Here is a 19,963-nt window from a genome sequence, read left to right on the forward strand (position 1 = left end):
GATTTTTAATTGGGGGAAAGTGAATGGGAAAAGTGGGGAGGGGAGAGGGGGAGACTGGCCTCTGGGGACAGGGGCAGCAGAAGAAAAGGTGAGGGAGAGAAGAGAGACAGAGAGACAGCAGAGAAGCAGAGAGAGAAAGGAAGAGAGGGGAGGTGGGCAAAGCCGTCCTTTTAAAAGCGAATGTAGGGATTGAGCACAGGAGGTGCCTTTAGTGGCTGCAGCTGAGGACATATCCTGTAAGGATCCCAAGGGCAGGCCAGTACAGATGCCTGGATACTAACACTCTGACACTATTTGTGTCAGGGACAAGAGGTCAATTCCTAGTCATCTAAGTGGCAAAGCCAAACTCCCCCACAGTTCAATCAGGCAGGGCCTTCTATTTTGTAAGGAAATGTTCGAAAACCTGTGGAATCACATATGTGACTCCATAAGCCAGGAGGGGGAATGGAACTGTGTTTGGGACCTCCAGTGTAATAGCCACCTCCTAAGTCTTCTGTTCTCTCCAAAATAACCAAACTCACTGTCCTTTCTTTGGGAACCAAACTAAGAATTAACTGATGGAACCACTTCCGAGGCCTCTCAGAAGCTTCAAGTATTAATATAACCTTCGTGCCTACCGATTCCCCCGGCTCGGCGTTATGTTCCCCACACAGAGAGCACTCCCCATTTACCTTAATGGGTTTGCTTCGCCCCAGAGCCTTCTGTTGCCTGACCAATCGAGTTCCCCACAGTCAGGGGTCCTTGTTTTGGCTCCATTTGCCATGACCTTTTCAGTTCAGGGATTAACCTAACTGGGGCAAGAGGGAATGAAGAAACAGCAGACACACATACAGAAAAGCTTGGGTTGGGTGGGCCCTGTGCTCTGATGGAGACACATGGAAAACAGCAAGCTCATGTGTTTACAGGTGAAGGAGGAGGCAGATTGAGCTCACCTTGGTAGGGTCTCTGTAGGGGACAGTTTCACATTGTAAACACCCAGAAGCAGGAAGCTGTGCTTGGCATATTCTTCAGACTCTGTCAGTATTCACACAGGGACCAGGGCAAGGCTTTGTCTGTCCTGTGGGTCTAAAACATTGGAGTCCTTGACAGGTGATCACGTCCACAACATATATTTACTCAGGGCTTCTGCTCACACGATGTGTCTCAGGTCTTTCCATTGTTTGCTTAGCCTTTCTTGAGACTGTGCAGTAGGTGGGTACTGTGTGATCATTCTCCCTCCTGCCCATCTCCTTCCATAGGTGCCATCTCCTTCCACAGATGCCATGACCATACCTCAGGGTAAAGGGTCTTCCATCCTCCCCTTCATGGCTTCTAACACATTTCTGTCACATCTAATGTTTCCATGTCCCTATCTTGAAGGATGAAAACTTAGACCTTACCATTAGAAAGAAATTCCTTATTGTCAATTAAAGAACTATGTACTAGTGTTCCTGAGTATATTGGCTCGCATCCATAATTCCAGCACTCGGGAGGCCAAGGTAGAAGGCTCACTGCAAGCTTGAGGCCAGAATAAGTTATTTTTTTTTAAAAAAAATCCTTATATCTGAGAAATTGGACTTCGGAATCCCAAAGCTTTTTTCCACCCTTAGTGGAACACACTTGTAACCAAATGTCATCCCTAACACAAACACCTAACTTGTAATCTTATTTCATACTAAGCATCATAGACTGTCAGGCAAGAGGTCTTGAGTTTTTAACATTTATGAAGTAACATACTTATTTTATAAGCATAAATAAGTTATAACTTAAGTGATTAAGTTACAATAAAGGACATCTAAATTAGATATACATTTTTATCTTCTCTCTACAAAGTGTATGTTCAAGTGTGTGTGTGTCAGTGTGTATATGTCTGCTTGTGTGTCTCTATGCATATGTTTGTGTATTGTATGTCTGTATTATGTGTGTGTATGTTTCTGTGTGTCTGCTTGTAAATGTGTGTGAATGTGTGTTAGTGGACGTCTGTCTTTTGTGTGTGTCTATGGTTATATACATGTGCTAGTGAACTGCTGTGGTATGTGTGTGTGTGCATGTGAGTGCGTTAGTGGATTGCTGTGTAAAATGTAGGTGCAGATGGTAGTGGATGTTTGTGTTATGTGTGTGTGCCTGTGTGTACATCAGTGGATGTCCGTGGCAGTGAACTAACAGCTCTATTGATTTTCATTTTTCCTCTGACCAGTGATATGTATGATGGGAAATGTAGCTAGTCTCCTCCATTTTTCAGTTCTGTTTTGCTGTCTTCCTACAATAATCTTCTCCTGGATATATTTTTTTAATTAAATTTTGTTCATAAATTTGAAAAACTTGAATCCCATAAAGTTTTTTTGGTCTACTGAGTCTTGAGGCAGTTGAGAGTATACTGGAGGCTTGCAATAGGGCAGCTCTTTCAAAAGCCAAAATCTACTTCCCTTCAATCAAATTTTTATTTGCTTCTAAGAAGCAAAATTATGTTAGAAATTTTTACAAGAGTATCACCATCATAGATAAAAATGTATAACCTAAACTATTGATATGTAAGTTACAGATCAAGATCAAAAGGGAGAAATTTTCTGATACTATTTAGTTACTGATAATGTGCAGAATATTTAGTTACTGATAATACACAGAATACTCAGAACACAACATATGGAGCTAGACTTTATAGTTTATTTATATTAGTTAACTAGCCACATAATATGTAATTTATTGATTGCATTAAGTGACTATACATGGGTATCAGTTAATTAGTTTTGAGTTCCAAAGGGACTCTTCAGTATTCTGTTGTGTGGCACTGAGGTTAGACCTCCAGAGTCATGTACCTGCATTGCCAGGTTTCCTGTTGGCTCTACAGTCAGGGAGTTTGCAGGACTCAAGTGGGGAGGAGATATTCTGCTTGCATTGTTTGCTCCAGTATCCCATAGCGACACTTCTTTCCTTCAGCAGCGGCAGCTGAATCTAGTTAGTACTTGCTCTAATATTTGTGGACCAGCTTTGTCACAGACTCTAAGTGTCTTCAGCACCAGGCAGTTGGCATCAATGCCTCTGCTCACAGGTTTGCTCTTACCCCACAGAGGCTCTTCTGGGAAACCAAAGACTTCAGCAGTAGATAAAAGCCAAGTCCCTCCCTGAGTGCCAGGTCTTCCTTTCCTTGGGGACTCTCCTAACATACTTTTGAAGTGGTTCTAGCCTTGGATCTCTGTTTTCGTGGTTGCTACCTGGTGATACCTGGAAGTCTGTGGTGATTGGAGCTTATTTAAGCAGGTTTGCAGCAGCTGAACTTGCCATTCTCAACTTTCTCCACAAATTACAGTTAAGCTAAAAACCAAACTAAGTCAAAGCTAATGGGCTCTTGTTAATTTTGCTTAATCCCAGTGTTATTGAAGAATTGTGAAGGAAGAAAGAAGGAGGGGCCAAGGAGACACTCAAAGCCTTTCCTTTAATTAGGAACAAATCAGATATGTCTGGTTTCTCCCCCTCTTTGTTAATATAATAGAGTGCTGGATGTCTTAGCTAGCTCAATAAGACATGTGAAGGCAATAAAAAGGATACAAAGGATTCAGTGTATCCTTATTTGCAGATGATAGGATTCTGTACATAAAAGACCCCGAAGAGTCCATGAGACATATCCCACACCTGGTAAACACATCCACAAAGTAGCAGGACTCAAAAATAGCACTAAAAAAATACATAGCCTTTCTATATGCAAATGACAAGCACATCAAGGAAGAACTTAGGGAAACAATTAAGTCTGCAACAGCCTTAAAAAATCATGGAACAAATATAACTAAGGAAGTGAAAGACTTGTATGATAAAGATATTAAGACACTGAAAAAGGACACTGAAAATTATACCAGGAGATGGAAAGAGTGCCCATGCTCCTGGATTGGCAGGATTAATACTACAAAAACAGCCATCCTACAAAAGGCAACTTAAAGATATAATGCAATTCTTATCAAAATTTAAATGCAATTCTTTACAGAAAAAAACCTTAAATGTTATATAAAATATGAAAGACTCATGAAAACCAAAATCCTGAACAGCAAAAGGATGCCTGGAGGTGTCACCATCGAATATTTCAAGTCGTTCTCAGGGCATACTCAAAGGACTCTACATCCTATTATCTTCATTCGTTTACTACTGGGGAGACGGGACATCCTGACCAAAAGCAGTTTGGGAAGGAAAGCTCTTATTTCTCCTCCCAGATTAAAGTCCTTCATGAAGTTAATTCAGTGAATGAACTCAGAGTTGGGTCCTGGAGGCAGGAACTAAAGCAGAGGCCCCAGAGGGTGCTGCTTTCTGGCTTAGTTCCCATGGCTTGCTCAGCCTGAGTCCTTATACAACCTTGGGTATCCTACCCAGGAATGACACCATTTCCAGTGAGCTGGACCCTTCCACATCAATCTCCAATAAAGAAAATGCCCTAGAGCTTTGCCTGCAATCTGATGTGTGCATTTTCTCAATAGATACTCTTCTTTCCAGAAAACTCTAGCTTGTGTCAGGTTAACAAACACTCAACCAAGACAACGGGTGCCTTGTCATACTAAACACTGGCATACTAAAATATTACTATTAATTCATAACCTTTCCTTTTTTGTTTATCCCTAAGATCTCAAATTAATATCAACGTCACAATATAATAAAGCATGGTATAACATTTAAAGTCCCACAGCGTGAAAAAGTTCAGTCTCTTCAAAGTACCCAAAGTCACTCTAAAATGCCAAAGATTGGGCTCCTTTAAAGTCACAAGCAAGTTAGGTAAGAATCGGGGCACAGCCCCAATCGGAGACCAGAGAGAACCAGGAGATAGTGAAATCAGAGCCAAATCAAAGGTTAACAGTAGAAATTAAATCCTGTAGCTCAATGTCCCACATCTGGAACTGACTGAGACCTTGGTCTGGGCAGTTCCATCTCTCTGTGTCTGCCGCCCACAGCACACACAGCTCTCCCCATCCACTCTAATCATAGATTACTATTAATGTCATCAAAGAGCTCGATAGCAAATTAAAACACAATCAAAGTTTTAAAAGGGAAAAGGTGAGAATAGAAATTTCTCAAAAAGAGGCGTACTGATAGCCAAGATATTTGTAAAAATGATTAAAATCATTAGTTATTAGGAAAATACACATCAAAATCACAGTGGGATTTTACTTCTCTGAGGATCCAATAATAATATCAAAAACACAGAGGATGACAAGGAGGAAAGGGAAATTTTGTATAGTGTTGCTGCAGATGCAACACAGAGCGGCCATTGCAGAACACAGAGCGGCTGATCCCTGTGAAGTAAGGGAAGAGCTACCACCTACCCCAGAAACCACATTCCTGAGTACCTATGCAACATCAATGGAATAGTCGTGTTGAAAACAGATACGGGCACTCCCATGTTTATTACAGCAATATTTGCAGTAGCTAAGACTCAAAGCACCATCGACAGATGAGCAACAGTGACATTTGAACAGAACAGAATGGTTTTTATTGTAAAAAAAAATTCTGACATTTGCAGCAATATGGACGAAATTACAAAACTTTACGTTAAGTGCAATGAGACAGACATTGAACAAACACTGTGTAATTCACAAACAGGAAATACTTCAGAAGCTGATACCTAAGAAAGAAAAAGTAGGACATCAGTTACTATAGAGTGAGAAGTGGAGAAGAAAAGCGATGGGAGAAGTTGATAGTTACATCAAAAAATTCTACTGTTCGGTTTCATAATAGGGTTATTATAAGCAAATAATGATAATGTGCTGTTACTAAATAGTTACTAAATAAAACATTATATTCTGAATAATCCTTTCAGGAAAAAAATAAATATTTGTGATAGATATGCTAATTACATTATTTGATAATACTATATATATATATATATATAGCTACTGAGGCTTTACATCACAACAGATCCTTAGAAATATTACAGATCAGTTATAAATAAAATTTTAGCACAGAATCCCCACACCCCACAAAACATACTTTATCATCTCATTAGGGAAACTGAAAACTACTCATCCAAATGGCAAGTTTCTCGTGTAAGATGAAATGAAAGGAGGAGACATGGAGGAAGTGCGTCAGCACAGCCGGAGAAGCGGAAAGGCTGCTGAACAGATGCAGCTGGAGACGAAAGTGGAGAGTCTGAGAGAGCAGAGAGAACAAGGAGATAGCGAAAGCATTGCTCTTGCTACACGGAGAGTCATCACTGTGGCCCTGGGCAGGTGTCCTCAGTCCACGTGCAGAGTAAGGGAACAGCGTCACCTTGACTCTCACTTCTCTCAAAGCAGGCAAGGAACTCTTGCTTTTCCTTTTGTTCTATTTCTTTTTTCCTCTTCCAACTCCCCTTTTCTTTTTCATTTCCTCTCTATAGGTCAAGTTTGTCTCAACCCTATTCTGTGGTTCAAACTACCAAAAAATTATAATTCTCATATTTCAGCCTCTCTGGTACTGTGATTAGTAAATATGCCACGACAACTGACACCAAACCCATCAATCAAGAATAGTTATGCCTCGTCTATTTCTCATATACAATCACTGGTGTCTGAATTGTCCTGTTTGGTCCTCACAACAGCCCTGTGAGGTAGTCAGGAAGCATCGTGTTTCCGGAACACAGAAGACAGAATCCATAGTGGCAGGATGGATACCCAAGCCCATGTCTTCTGTGTCCTAATCCAGGATGCCTTCCACTGTAAGATGAACTGAGCTCACGGTGGTGAGCACAACAGGCTCCCTGCTTAGAACCCTTGACTGTTCTTTGAGCTCGCAAACACAGTTCTTTCAGACTTGCAACCTCATGCCCGTGCTCAGAGAGTCAACGCACTACATCTGGGTTAGGATCAGCATCAGAAGGATGAAGAGGATAGAACTAGAATGTCTGGAATGAGGGTTACTGCTCGATTCTTATGGGACCAGGTTGGATGTTCTAAATTCAAAGCAGCAAAGCCCAGGAGACAAGAAGCCGTTCAGAGGATCTTCTCATCTAACAATTTATTGATTCCTTCACAAATCCTCTTGAGATTGGGCCTGCAGTTTCCGCGCGGACCATAGAGGGTGGAAAGGAACTCCACGTCAGCAAAGTGGTTGAAGACATGGTTTATGCGTCCATGGGTTCTGGGTGTCAAATGTCGCTGCACCAGTTCGTGGACCAGGTCCTTGCATTCATGCAGCAGCTTAGATAGCACGTTTCTATCAAAGGTGTATTCTACTTCATAGAAACTGACCATGGTCATGGCAGTCTGGTTCAGCTTCTTCCGCAGTTTCTCCACAATTACAACTTCCTCCTGACTGAACTGTTTGTTCCGGTAGAGGATACCGATTTTGATGGCCACCTTGATTGAGTCTTTCATGATCTTGTGGGCTTCCTTCTTGCTATGGGTGTGCTCCTCGGTGACTTTGTACAGCTCGTCAAAGATCTCACTGCTGGTGTCATCAATCAGCATGTTGGCTACAGTTTTGCTGGCTATTTTGCTCAGGATCTTCTTCTGGGCTTGAAGGGCAAGACTTTTTGAGCTGAACACATTAGGACCTATGGTAAAGAAATAAGCACATGTAGGACAATGAGAACTGTTACTTTTTTTGCAAGTAAAACACATTAAGTTAATCTTACATCCTTTGAACACAGACTAATGTCTAGATCCACAGACACCTAACTGAACTCCACCCCAGATCTCCCAAATGCTTAGATTATAGGCATGTGTCACCGTGCCCTGCCCACCAACATTTTTATTAATTTTATATTGCATTTATTTGTGTTGTGCATGTGTATGCATACACACAATGTGTGGGCACACATGTTATGGTCACGGGGCAGCTTTGTGGAGTCTCAAGGGTTGAACTCAGTTTTTCAGGCTTGGTGGCAAGCACCCTTGCAGCAACTGAATCAATCTCATCAACCCTCATCACTGTTCCTGGCAGCACAAAGAAGGACACTTTATGGGTAAACAGACATCAAAAATGCCGAACCACCAGCTGACCTGCCCTCTCCACATGGGCCGGATCCTTCTGAGAAGTTTCTGAATGCTATTCAGGACGCTCATCCATCTGTTCTGGAATCGTCTCCCCCTCTTCCAGACCAGGTCTTACCAGTTTAGACCTACCCAATGCATGAGGCCTCTCTGACTCGACTACTTACCAAAGGTTTCCCTACAGCCACTGGAAACTATTCATTTTTGCAACTTACATAAGACAGAATTAGTGCATGTGCTCAGAATGTAGTCAGCTTCCAGGGACAATATAGATAAGTTGATCATGGAAATCTTTGTTTGTTTTTGCCTGAGTCTCGGGATCCATGTTTTATTGAAGATACTTTATTTTCATTTTCAAGGTCTTGGAAATTGTGGCACGGTCCAGATGCCAGGCAGCTGTGTGCTGGGGTTGTCATTGCCTGTGTGTTCAACTTACACAACACAGTCAGAAATTTGGGAGGAAGTCAAAAGAACTCTATTAAGAATAATTCCCAACCAATGTTTACTTGCTTACTAATTACTTAATTTAATTGTTTATTTTTATTTTTGAGGTGGGGTCTCACAGGGTGGGGATTTAGCTTAGTGGGAGGGCAGTTCCTTAGCAAGCACAAGGCCCTGGGCATGGTCCACAGCTCAAAAAAAAAAAAAAAAAAAAAAAAAAGACAAAAAAGAAAGTCACAAAGACACAGGATTTCACTCTGTAGCCCAGGCTGGTCTGAAATTCAATCTGTAGCCCAGGTTGGTCTGGATTTCACTCTGTAGCCCAGGCTAGTCTGGAACTTCTTATGTAGCATAAGCTAGATTTAAACTCAAGATCCTCCTGTTTCTGCCTTCTAAGTGTTGGGGTTACAGTGTGTGTCTCTGTGCCCAGGTCACTAATTCTCAAGGGCACAGAATGCTACTGTGAGGGAAACGCAAATACCAACAAATGACAAATCAAGCATACCTTGTGTGATTAGCACACTGAAGGAAACGCAGGAAAACCACAGACAGCTTATTTTGCTCTTTTCCGCTTTGTGAATAAAGGAGAACATATGGGTTTTTAAATCTTGCAACACTATGTCTGCATAAGTCTATCTTGAATTTGTTAAAATACTCCACGAAGTCTATAACTGGCCTATGTAGCCCAAGATGGCTTCAATCTTGCAATACTCTCACTTCTACTCTTTGGTGCTGGGATTGCAAGAATGGACTACCACACTTGGCTCACTCACAGAACTTTAATTTCATGTATGCTCTTAATACTTGAAAACATCTAATTAATCCATCATAATTATCTGCAACCAAAGCGTGTAAATAAATTGAAATTTAAGCAAGAGTCTGGTGATGATAAATCTCCACAGACTGAAAATTTTCTTCTATTGGGGCACAGTGCTCATGCCAAGACTAATCTGGGCTGAATATTTATTAATCTTTAAAAAATAAAGCTTTATAAGAAACACATCTCTAAATGACATGTGGAATAGCAGGCTAAGGTACTTTGATTAAAAGACACATCGTCAGTATGAGTTTCAGATTGGCTCTTTGTCTGGGAAGGTTCTCCACCCAGAGCTACAAACTTCTTTCAACTTCTTCCTAGGAGGAAACCCCATGATTGAACAATGGGAAGAAGGATCACCATGCCTTGGCCTCATGCATCTTCCTGGGCAAATGAATTTGTATAAAGTCTGCACAGAAAGGACGATAGAAATCAGAGAGGGGATTTGTGTCAGAAAGTCCATTTCCTCAAAGCTCTCTTTGTCTGAGCTAGGTAAGCAATGCATGCTCACATGAAGGAGGAGGAGCACAAGTTTGAGATTAGCCTGGGCTATTGAGAGACTTCAAAATAAAACAAGAAATCTGGCTGAGAGATGGCTCAGCAGTTAGCAACATGGCATGACTGCTCGTGCAGAGGACCTGAGTTCAGTTTCCGGGACCTACACCTACAGCTCGTAACTGCCTGGAAGTCTGTCTCCAAAGGATGGCCTCTTCTGGTCCCTGTGGGCACCTGTACTCATCCATACACAGACAGACAGGCAGGCAGGCAGACAGACACACACACACTTGAAAATAGGATAAATCTTTTTTTAAGACAAAATAATGTGTCTTGTGAAGGAAAAAAAAGTCTCTTAAAGAAATTTGAAAACACTGGGTATTACACAAAATGAAATGGATTATTTTCTGTGAGGCTTAATAAATACATTACAGTGGCCCATCAGTTCCAAGAGAAGACAGAAATGACTGGGGAAGAAAATGCCTGCTCGCAACACGATGTCCATTTACCGGTACCTGGAACCAATGCTGTCTTACACGACAAAACCGATGTGGTTAAGGGTCTTGAAGCAGAGAGATTATGTTGTTCCGTCCACCCACAGGCTCATGGAACGATGTGTTGCTGCGAGGGGACAAGACAAGGGACCGGAAGCAGAATAGAAAGCGGTGTGAGAGCAGAAACAGAGGCTGGGGTGACGTCACTGCCAGCTCTGCAGATGGAGGATGCGGACATGAGCCAAGGAATCTGGGTGGCCTGTGGAAGCTGGAACTGCAAGATGAAGCTTTCTTCCTTACACCCTCCCAAATCCCTGCGAACCTGCTTCAGACTTCTGAGTTCCAGGACCATGAAGACAAACTCACAGCATTTCAAGGCTGTTTATGGTGAATTGTTATGGTGGAGGAGGCTAATTTAGGCACGTAGAAGGAAAAATTTCCACTTACTCATCGTGATACCAAGCCCCTTGGTGGTTTCCCTAAGGTTTTTGGCCATCTCTCTAGAAGGAGACTTATTTATCTGCAAATAAATAGGACTTACAAATTTCTACTCTGAGAACTCAAGAAGGTCTGAATATGGAAATCTCCAAACACTTGAAAGATCACAAGGCTTGAGACAGAAGAAGCCAAACGTGCGGGACCATCAAAAACCACCAGGAAAACAAATGAAACAAAAAGTTGCGTCACCAAATGGATTGCCCCAGGACCACGGAATTGCTGCATTAAACATGATCATAAATGTGCCTCATCACAGAGGGCCCCCGACCCATCCCCCCAGATGTCCCGGGAAGGAAGGCTCTGTGTTCACTCCCATGAGTTTTACATGATCATCTACTTTTGCTCTTGATGGTTAGTGCATCAGATATTGGCAAGGCTTCAAGAAGTCCTGCAGGAAAGATAATCCCATGGTTTGTTTAGTCACCCAGTCACAAACTTACTAGGCACACACACACATAAATATGTAAAATACATCCCGTAGGATGGATTATGGGAAACAGTGGGAAGGATTAGCAGAAATAAAATCAAGACAATCAGGACAACAGAACACTTTTCAACCCCCAGAGCCCTATGGGGGAGGAGATACACAGTGCTACTAAGGATTTAAGGGAGTGTGAACTCCAGAACATGGAAATCCTCACTTTTTTCTGTCCATATTTGTATATTAGCATGCTATAGGGAAACCATGTTGGCAATATACCAGGAAGAGACACTGTAGACTAACTTCTAGAAGAGTCAAGTTTTGGGAACTAAAGTCAAGGATAAGCTGAGTAGGAAAGCAAGCTTCACTACAGCTAGTGGGAAGCACTAACATGTTCAGAATCAGTATTGATACAATCTATGGCCAGGGATAATTCTGTTAATTATTTCTGAACAGAAGTCCCCATTATCTAGCAATTAAGGGTAAAGGACAGTTTCTGAGGCTTAGGGATTCCTGACTCCAATGCGACAGTGGAAATGAACTAGAGAGAGAACACCAAGATGCTCTACGTGGACACTTGATTACGTAGGAAAAGCCTGGAGCAAGACCGACCTGCTGTGTCAAAAACAGCGTTCAGCCAGAGCACAAGTTATACCTCCATATTTCCAGAAAACATGAAGCACTCCCAGATGGTGAAATGGCATGCCCATAGTGGCAAACAGCAGGAAGTCTCACCAGGCTTGGCGAGTGGACAGGAAAGGCAGAGGAGCCTCGTGAGAACAGGTAATAAACTTGGGGAGAAAGATGAAGTAAATGATGGCTAGAAAAGACATCAGACTTCGAGCTGTCACCAGAGCCCCAGAGAGTGCTCTTGAGCGACATCAGGCTGTGGGGAGGGAGGGACCAGAGCACAGCTATTTTGTCCCCCTCCTCACAGGACTCTCATTCTCTACCGCTGTTGCTTCTCTAGAAAGTGAGCGGAGAACTTGAACATGAGTTCGGAGGGCCACATTAGCATCCTACAACAGAGGCTCCTTTGTAAGAGCAAGCAAACAGCATCACTTCATTGCTATTGACAACTCAAGATGACAGCAGGGGAAAATTAGCTGCAAATGTTAAGCAGAAGTTATAAACAGACTTGTTATCCGGATGGAAGCAATGTGTGCTGTTTAGGGAGGACCATCTGTCAGGGTGGGGAATCAAGTGTACAGGGAAGGTGGGGAGCAAGACCATGGCCATGGAGAAGGCAAGACCCAGATGGAGGAGCTCAGAAGACTTCTGGCCACCAGTCACTTAAGTTTCCATGCAGGGAACAGGAAACATGAAGGTGTTTTGAGTGGGGCATGCTCACAAACAGCTCTTTAACTTCCTTCCGCAGGGAGTTCAGAAAGTGTCTGTCTGCAAGACACAAAATCAAAGACGGGGAGCCTATGCTCTTAGCATGCAAGTACATATGAGCAGGGGAGAGCAGGCAGAGTCAGTGACTGCTCTCCTCTTGGCAAGAGCTCTTCCACAGACACACTCTGAGGCAAAAGCAATGTTCTAACATAATCCGATAAGAAATCAGCCATAAAGTCAGGCCTCTGTAACTGAAGCACTGGGAAGCCTTTTTTGAGGTGGGGCTTGTTTGTTTTTCCCAGACATCTATCATTTTAGGTGAAATGAAGAGATTTTGGCAGAGACAGCTGTCAAAGTTTTCAGTCTCTTGCTTAATCTTTTCTTACCCACCCCAGCCAACCACCACCCTACACGGAGCAATCTGTAACTCATGATTTTGCACCTGAGGGGCAGTGCGCCACCTATCTAGGGTCTAGGATCATTACAGTCCTGCAGGAGAAGACCTAGGTGCTCCAGCTCATAAAGAAGAAACTGAGGCCCAGTTGACCGCAGCAGTTCATTCAAAGACATGTAGCTAGTCAGCGGCAGAGCTCCAGGGCCCAAGACTCTAGACAAAGCCTACAACCATGGCCTTTCTACTCCCGGCCCCTGCCTACCTGCCTGTCACTATGCTACTTGCTATGATGGTCACGGACTCACCTCTGAAACAGTAAGCAAGTCTCCCATTAAATAATTTTTTTGATAGGTTGCTTTGGTCATGGTGTCTCCTCATAGCAATAGAACAGTAACTAAAAAGCTCCTTAATGACAGTGACTCCTTATGTGATTAAATGGACTTCAATTTAAACCTCCATCTACCTGGGAAGGCGAACACTCATCATTTAACACAGAAAGGACAGAATTATGAGAGAATAGTACATTTGCCAGAAGCTGATGATAGATGCAGTTTTTGGTTTTGGACAGAACTGTGTCTGTTTTAACAGAACTATGTGTGGATTTTGTTTTTCTTATTGATTTTATAGCTAGCTCTGAAAAGTAAATGAGAATCTGATCACTTTCCTTTACCAGGACTATCTGAGGCAGATATTTGTGAAGTCACTAGAGACAGAATCATTTCCAACTGGACAGGATCTGACGATCCGAGAGATTTTTATACCACACAAGGGCATTCATCAGTAAAACCAGCGTCCACTCATGCAACCATTTAAACAAAGTCTAGTCATGCTCTCCTTTTAGGGTAGTCCTGCTTACTGAAGTACTTATGCATATAAATGATCATATTCTTGCAGCAGTTCTATGATACACACAAAATCAGCAGCATCTTACAGGCATAGAAGCCAAGGCAAGAGAAAGTAAGGGACTTCTCTAAATGCACTGTGCAGGAGCTAACAGCGCTGGCTCCTGTGGTCCACCCTATTGACCTGTACTTCACCGCCCACTAAATACACATTATTTTAATACATACTAAACTTCTAAGCATGGGTAATAAATCAATTAGCTTAAATGGTTTTTTGAATTACTGCCCGTTTTAAAATAAAAATTGATCAGGTTTTATCTCCCTCAAGAGAATTAATTTTTCAATAACTGACCTGGAGAGATGGCTCGGTGATTAAGAGTGCTTACTGCTCTATCAGAAGGACCAGAGTTCAGAGACCCATTCCCTCATCAGGTGCTCACAAACATCTGTAACTCCAGCTCCAGGGGATCAGACACCCTCTCCTGGCCTCCATGGGCACATGCATGCTCTCCCACAGACATGCACATATGTACACACACACACACACACACACACACACACGCAATACAACAAAGCTTTAAACTTACAAAGCATTTCAAGCACATAGATAAAACAGAAGAAAATATAACATTTATATGGTCAATGCACAGAAAGAACAATTCTTTTAAAATTAATTTTTAAAATGTATTGTTATTGAACATATGAGGTGCATGAGTGTGGGTATGTACACATGCAAAAGCCTACACGCAGAGGTCAGAGGACAACTCTGTGTAGTCTGTTCTCTCCGCCACCTTTATATAGAAGTTCTGGAGATTCAACTCAGGTCATTGTGAGCCAGGCACTTTACCTGGCAAAGCATCTGGTCAGCCCAAGAACAGTTCTTAATATTTTGCCTTCCAAGACAGAGGGAAGAGGCATCCTTTTTGTTTCCAGCTTCTCTCCCGCTGCTCTCCCCTCGAATCCATTCGACTCTAGAGACTGATGTCTGACCTCTGGTTTTTATAGATGAGGGTTTCAAAGTTTTCATAAAAGATAAACCCTTTAGAAACATTTCATTCAACATCACACTTTCAAGATTTACCAAGTTTGAATATGTCTGCATATTTCCTTTGTCAGACATTCAAGTTCAATGCACCTCCTGTGCACACACAGCAGTCTGCAGGTCCTACATCTAGAAGATGTCTGCCAAGTCCTGGCAGAAGTGCTGCCAACTGCTCTCCATGGAGAGTGCACCAGTTTTCGCTCCCAGCCGTGGGGAGCTCCAGAGGTTAAGCGTCCTCGTCAATAGCCCACCTTTTGAATTCTTGTTCATCTGAATAGTGCAAAAACTGGTATTTGGTTGTAACACACATCACTCTCAGCCAATGGCATACAGAAGATTTAAACGTTAACACACAGTGGCCAATCATTTCCTTGATTTTTTTTATCTGATGTTTAAAATTGCATTTCCTGCCATGAGGTAATGAGGTCTCATATTTTCTCGAATATTAAGGCTCTGTTTTTTACATTTAGTTCTTCAGTCCACCTGGAGAGAATCTATGCATATTCTATATGGTTTGGATTATTTGCCTCCAAACAATTTATTCTTTTGGTTAAATATTACATCCTTTCTGCTACTGATCTTTCAGGCATCCCTCCATTTTTCATATCAACTTTCCACATTTAATGAATATATTTCTGATTTTTTTAGTGCATTCTCTAGTCTGTTGGTATATTTCAATAGCAATGCCACACATTAATTGCTAATACAATGGGTGAGTACCCCCACTTTGTTCTGCTTAGAAACTGTCTTCACTATTCTTTTCCTCTCCAACATGAACTTCAAATCATTGCTCAAAATCTATTGCATAAAATCTAATGACAGAGTTCAGCAAGTTAAGTCACTTGGAGATAAACACAGAAGAACCCAACCATTAACAGCCATTTAGTTAACTGTCAGAAAGGGCCAGCCAGATGGCTGTGCTAGCTGATGACGGGAGTTTTGTCCCCAGAAGCCATGTGGAAGGGGGAGAACTAGGAAGTTGGTCTCTGACCTCTGCTGTGAAACACACAGGCCCCCTTCTCTCTCTCTCTCTCTCTCTCTCTCTCTCTCTCTCTCTCTCTCTCTCTCTCTCTCTCTCTCTCACACACACACACACACACACACACACACAACCAAGAAGTAAACTATAAGTTACATCAAAGGCTATTTTGTGAGTAAAATGTGCAGACACACTATAAGCATAGAGTAGAGAAGATCCGGCCAAATGGTGAGAGGATCGTATTTAATGGATGAAGTTTCCACATCAAAGATGACTTCAGCTCCACTTCTCCCAGTGATTTAGCTTGGTGGGCTCTGTGGTTAGGTCTAGTAGATTGCATGCAGCATCTCTTGGGTATTATAATGTAGTCAACATTGCCTACACAAATTTGCCATATTTTTCTCATGTTTTCTTGCTTGTTTGTTGTTTTATTGCTTTATTACAATGGTGGGAACCTCCACCAGTGCGATCTTGGGAAATAAGAATTATTGGCATTTCTGTCTCATTCCTAACTTCAAAAGGATTACCTCTACATTTTCTCCATAAAATATGATGTATGCTGTGGTCTTCATGAAGTTTTTTTTTTTTTTTATAGTTTTACAGGACAAAGAAAGTCATAAATCCAGGCAAGTTTAAAATCCATTGGTGAATATGCCAGACAGACAGGCACAGAGAGATGCAGGGGCTATTGTACAGGCACAGAGAGATGCAGGGGCTACTGTACAGGCACAGGGAGATGCAGGGGCTATTGTATAGGCACTGGATGCTGTGTGATGAAATTCTTAGCTCTAGGATTGGTGGACGCTAGTGCTCTGCTGTGTCAACTGATAAAACTGGTAATTCATTATAAGAACAAGAGCTATTAAAGATACATATGAGTTAAATGAGATGCCAAAGCAAAAAAAAAAAAGAAAGAAAGAAAAAAGAAAGAAACTAAAAGTCTTTTTAGAGTGGACTTTGAAACTAAGGATAAATTCTAAAGTTACAGAGCACTCATCTTTCGGTGACATTGCTTGTCCTAGAGTTTCCTTGAGCAGCTTTCTGTGCTCCCTAAAGTGTCTTATTAAAACTCCTTCCAGCCGGAAAGCCCCGAATCTCAGTTTGGCCAGCACTGAGGTCCCTACAGTAAGGGGACTCCTCAGGCTGCTAAATCAAATGTCGCTATGTCTGCAGACCCTCAACAATATTCCTGGGATTTCTGCAGAGACACGTCTCCAAGCTTCTTGGTGAGTTTCCCTGCGTCATTTGACAGGTTGATCCCTTGAATGTGGGTTCTGCGTTCCTCTGCTTTTCTAACAAACCCATAGAGACATCAGAGAGACAGGGGATAACTTTCCTCCTGGCCCATGAGGCTGCCTGATGCATCCTTAGCTTTTGGTTAAGCTAGCGCTCTGCTAAATTAATGGGTTCCCAAAGACTTTAATCTATTAATCATAGATTTGGTTCTGACTCAGAGGTGGGCAAGGAATGGCTGTTTCGGAGGGCTAGAACCAGTCCAAGTTGAGGTAGCTAGCCTTTGGACCTGCAACGTTCCAGTCTCTCCACAGCCCTGACTTTCTAATCAGCCAATCTGTCTCTGCAGACACAGCTTCTTTCAGGAGATTTTGTTCACACTTCCGCTTGTTAGACAATGTACTTTGTGCATGCGGGGTTACATATTATTTATTAAATGTTAAGGTCCCTCATCGCAAGGAAGGCTCATTTCTGGGATTTGATGCAAATGAAACTGAGCAGGAGCAGGCCAGCAGTCTGCATTCAGGGGAGGGGAATAGTAAAGGCCAGGAAGAGAGAAACACTTGGGTCGTGGGAGAGGGCCGAAGGAGAGAGAGGAGGAAGGGAGGGGAGCGGACAAAAATATATAGTCCAATAAATCCATAAAAAAGAAAAAAGACATAAACCCTTGGGTCACATCAAAACTATTAGTCGCTATGGTATGAATCTGAACTATTTTTACGCCATCTGCATCTGACATAACATTTGTATGTGACAATTGCTAAACCTAAAATTAAGTAATCAAGGGCACAATTTGGCCTAATGGAGTGACGTTTACAGATGAATCACACATCTAAAATAATCAAAATTTACATATCTTTAATGAGATTGACTCTATAGTTCTCTCTATATTTGTAACCTATTAACTATCAAACTTTCTTTGAATGGCTAGACATGGGACTTTTGAAGACGTCACTACTCTGGTATTATCTTTTAATTAAATACAAATATTGTTTAATTAATTTTTTTTTTTTTGGTTTTTCGAGACAGAATTTCTCTGTGGTTTTGGAGCCTATCCTGGAACTAGCTCATGTAGACCAGGCTGGTCTCGAACTCACAGAGATCAGCCTGCCTCTGTCTCCCGAGTGCTGGGGTTAAAGGCGTGCGCCACCACCTCCCGGCTGTTTAATTAATTTTTAAAGAAAGGCTAGTTATATTATAGAACGTTTAGACATTAACTGAAAGCGAATCGGCACTCAAGGTATAAACATTGTGAATGTTACTAAGCGTTGATGTCTTTCGTATAACTTGGATAAGAAGAATTAACCAAAACCTTAGTTATCTCTAGCAGAGTAAATAGAGTTAAAGTTTAACTTAAAACCTAGATTTTCTTTTTAACTTTGCCCAAATATACTTACTTATATAGACAATGGAAACACTTGAAATTTCCAGTTTCATATAAGCAAACAGTCACAACAAAAGGCGTGATTAAATGAAAGAACACGGTAGCTTCACTTGTGGCATCATTAAAACCAAGACTAGTATTCTATCAATTAGAAATATTAGGTGATATTAGATGTTATAAACAATTTTATTTATTCGTTTGTTTGTTTACTTTTGATTTTTCGAGACAGGGTCTCTCTGTGTAGCTTTGGAACCTGTCCTGGACCTTGCTTTATAGACCAAACTGGCCTTGAACTCACAAAGATGCACTGCCTCTGCATCCCGAGTGCTGGGATTAAAGGCGTGCACCACCACCACCTGGCCACAAACAATTTTTAAAATCTAATTACAAAAAATCTAAGAAATAAAAAAGGTTGTCAGGCTGTAGTGGCACACGCCTTTAATCCCAGCACTCGGGGACGCAGGGGCAGGTGGATCTCTGACTTTGAGGCCAGCCTGGTCTACAGAGGGAGTTCCAGGACAGTCAGGGCTGTTACACAGTGTAATCCTGTCTCATAAAGCCAGAGGGACAGACAGAGAGAAAGAGAGAGAGAAAGGGGGGGGGGGGGGCGGCACTAGGCTACTAGGCTGTCGGTGGATGAAGACAGGAACATCCAGCATTTTTGGCGTTTACACGAATGTGCTTGCAGATGGCATGGAAGAGTTTGCAGCTTCCTAGGAGTGAGCAGGAGGCATCTGGCACATTCTTCATCTGTAAAGTAGGAAGGAGTTTTTGATGTGATGTCCTTTTTTTCTTTTAGTTGATAAAATCGTCTGGTTTTTTAACATAAGAAGTCTCTGTAACTAATTTAAACTTTAGTTAACAGCTCAAGTCTTGTACGATACTATGTGCTATTGGTTCATCTAACAGACCAGACTTTATAAACAGATTTAAGTATCTGTCCAACAGCAAGCTTTACCATCACTATATGATTTAATAGGATTATTCTAAGGAGACATTATTCTCTAAACAGAATTTTTTTATATACTTAAAGCAATGGCTGACTATTTAAAAGACAAAGGTTTTATCCAATAAGAAAACATATTTATAACCCCAGTAGTACAGACATTGAGAAAAACAATTAATAAATGGGACCTCCTGAAGATGAAAAGCTTCTGTAAAGCAAAGAGCATGGTCAACAAGTCAAAACAACAGCCTACAGAATGGAAAAAGATCTTTACCAACCCCATATCAGACAGAGATCTGATCTCCAAAATATACAAAAAAAATCAAGGAATTGGTCATCAAAAGAACAAATAATCCATTTAAAAAAAAGTGGAGTACAGACCTAAACAGAGAACTCTCAACAGAAGAATCTAAAATGGCTGAAAGATACTTAAGGAAATACTCAACATCCTTAGCCATTAGAGAAATGCAAATCAAAACAACTCTGAAATTCCATCTTATACCTGTAAGAATGGCCAAGCTCAAAAACACTGATGACAACTTATGCTGGAGAGGTTGTGGGGTAAAGGGAACACTCCTGCATCGCTGGAGGGAATGCAAACTGGTACAGCTCCTTTGGATATGACAATTTCTCAGAAAATTAGGAAACAACCTTCTTCAAGACCCTATAATACCACTTTTGGGTATATATCCAAAGGATGCTCAATTGTGCCAC

General features: G+C 41.7%; 1 protein-coding gene across 1 annotated transcript in view; it reads right to left on the reverse strand.

Annotated features, from left to right (window-relative positions):
• Nucleotides 1-3,393: 3,393 nt before the first annotated feature.
• Nucleotides 3,394-19,963, reverse strand: part of Tnfaip8l3 (TNF alpha induced protein 8 like 3) — a 43,082-nt gene continuing 26,512 nt past the window's right edge. The window contains exon 2 of the mRNA XM_057768915.1: nucleotides 3,394-7,486. Coding sequence (XP_057624898.1) covers nucleotides 6,924-7,486 — 563 coding nt within the window. The 3' untranslated portion in view covers nucleotides 3,394-6,923. The remainder of the gene's footprint in view (nucleotides 7,487-19,963) is intronic.

Source organism: Chionomys nivalis, chromosome 4, assembly GCF_950005125.1.
Source record: "Chionomys nivalis chromosome 4, mChiNiv1.1, whole genome shotgun sequence".
Lineage (NCBI taxonomy): Eukaryota > Metazoa > Chordata > Mammalia > Rodentia > Cricetidae > Chionomys > Chionomys nivalis.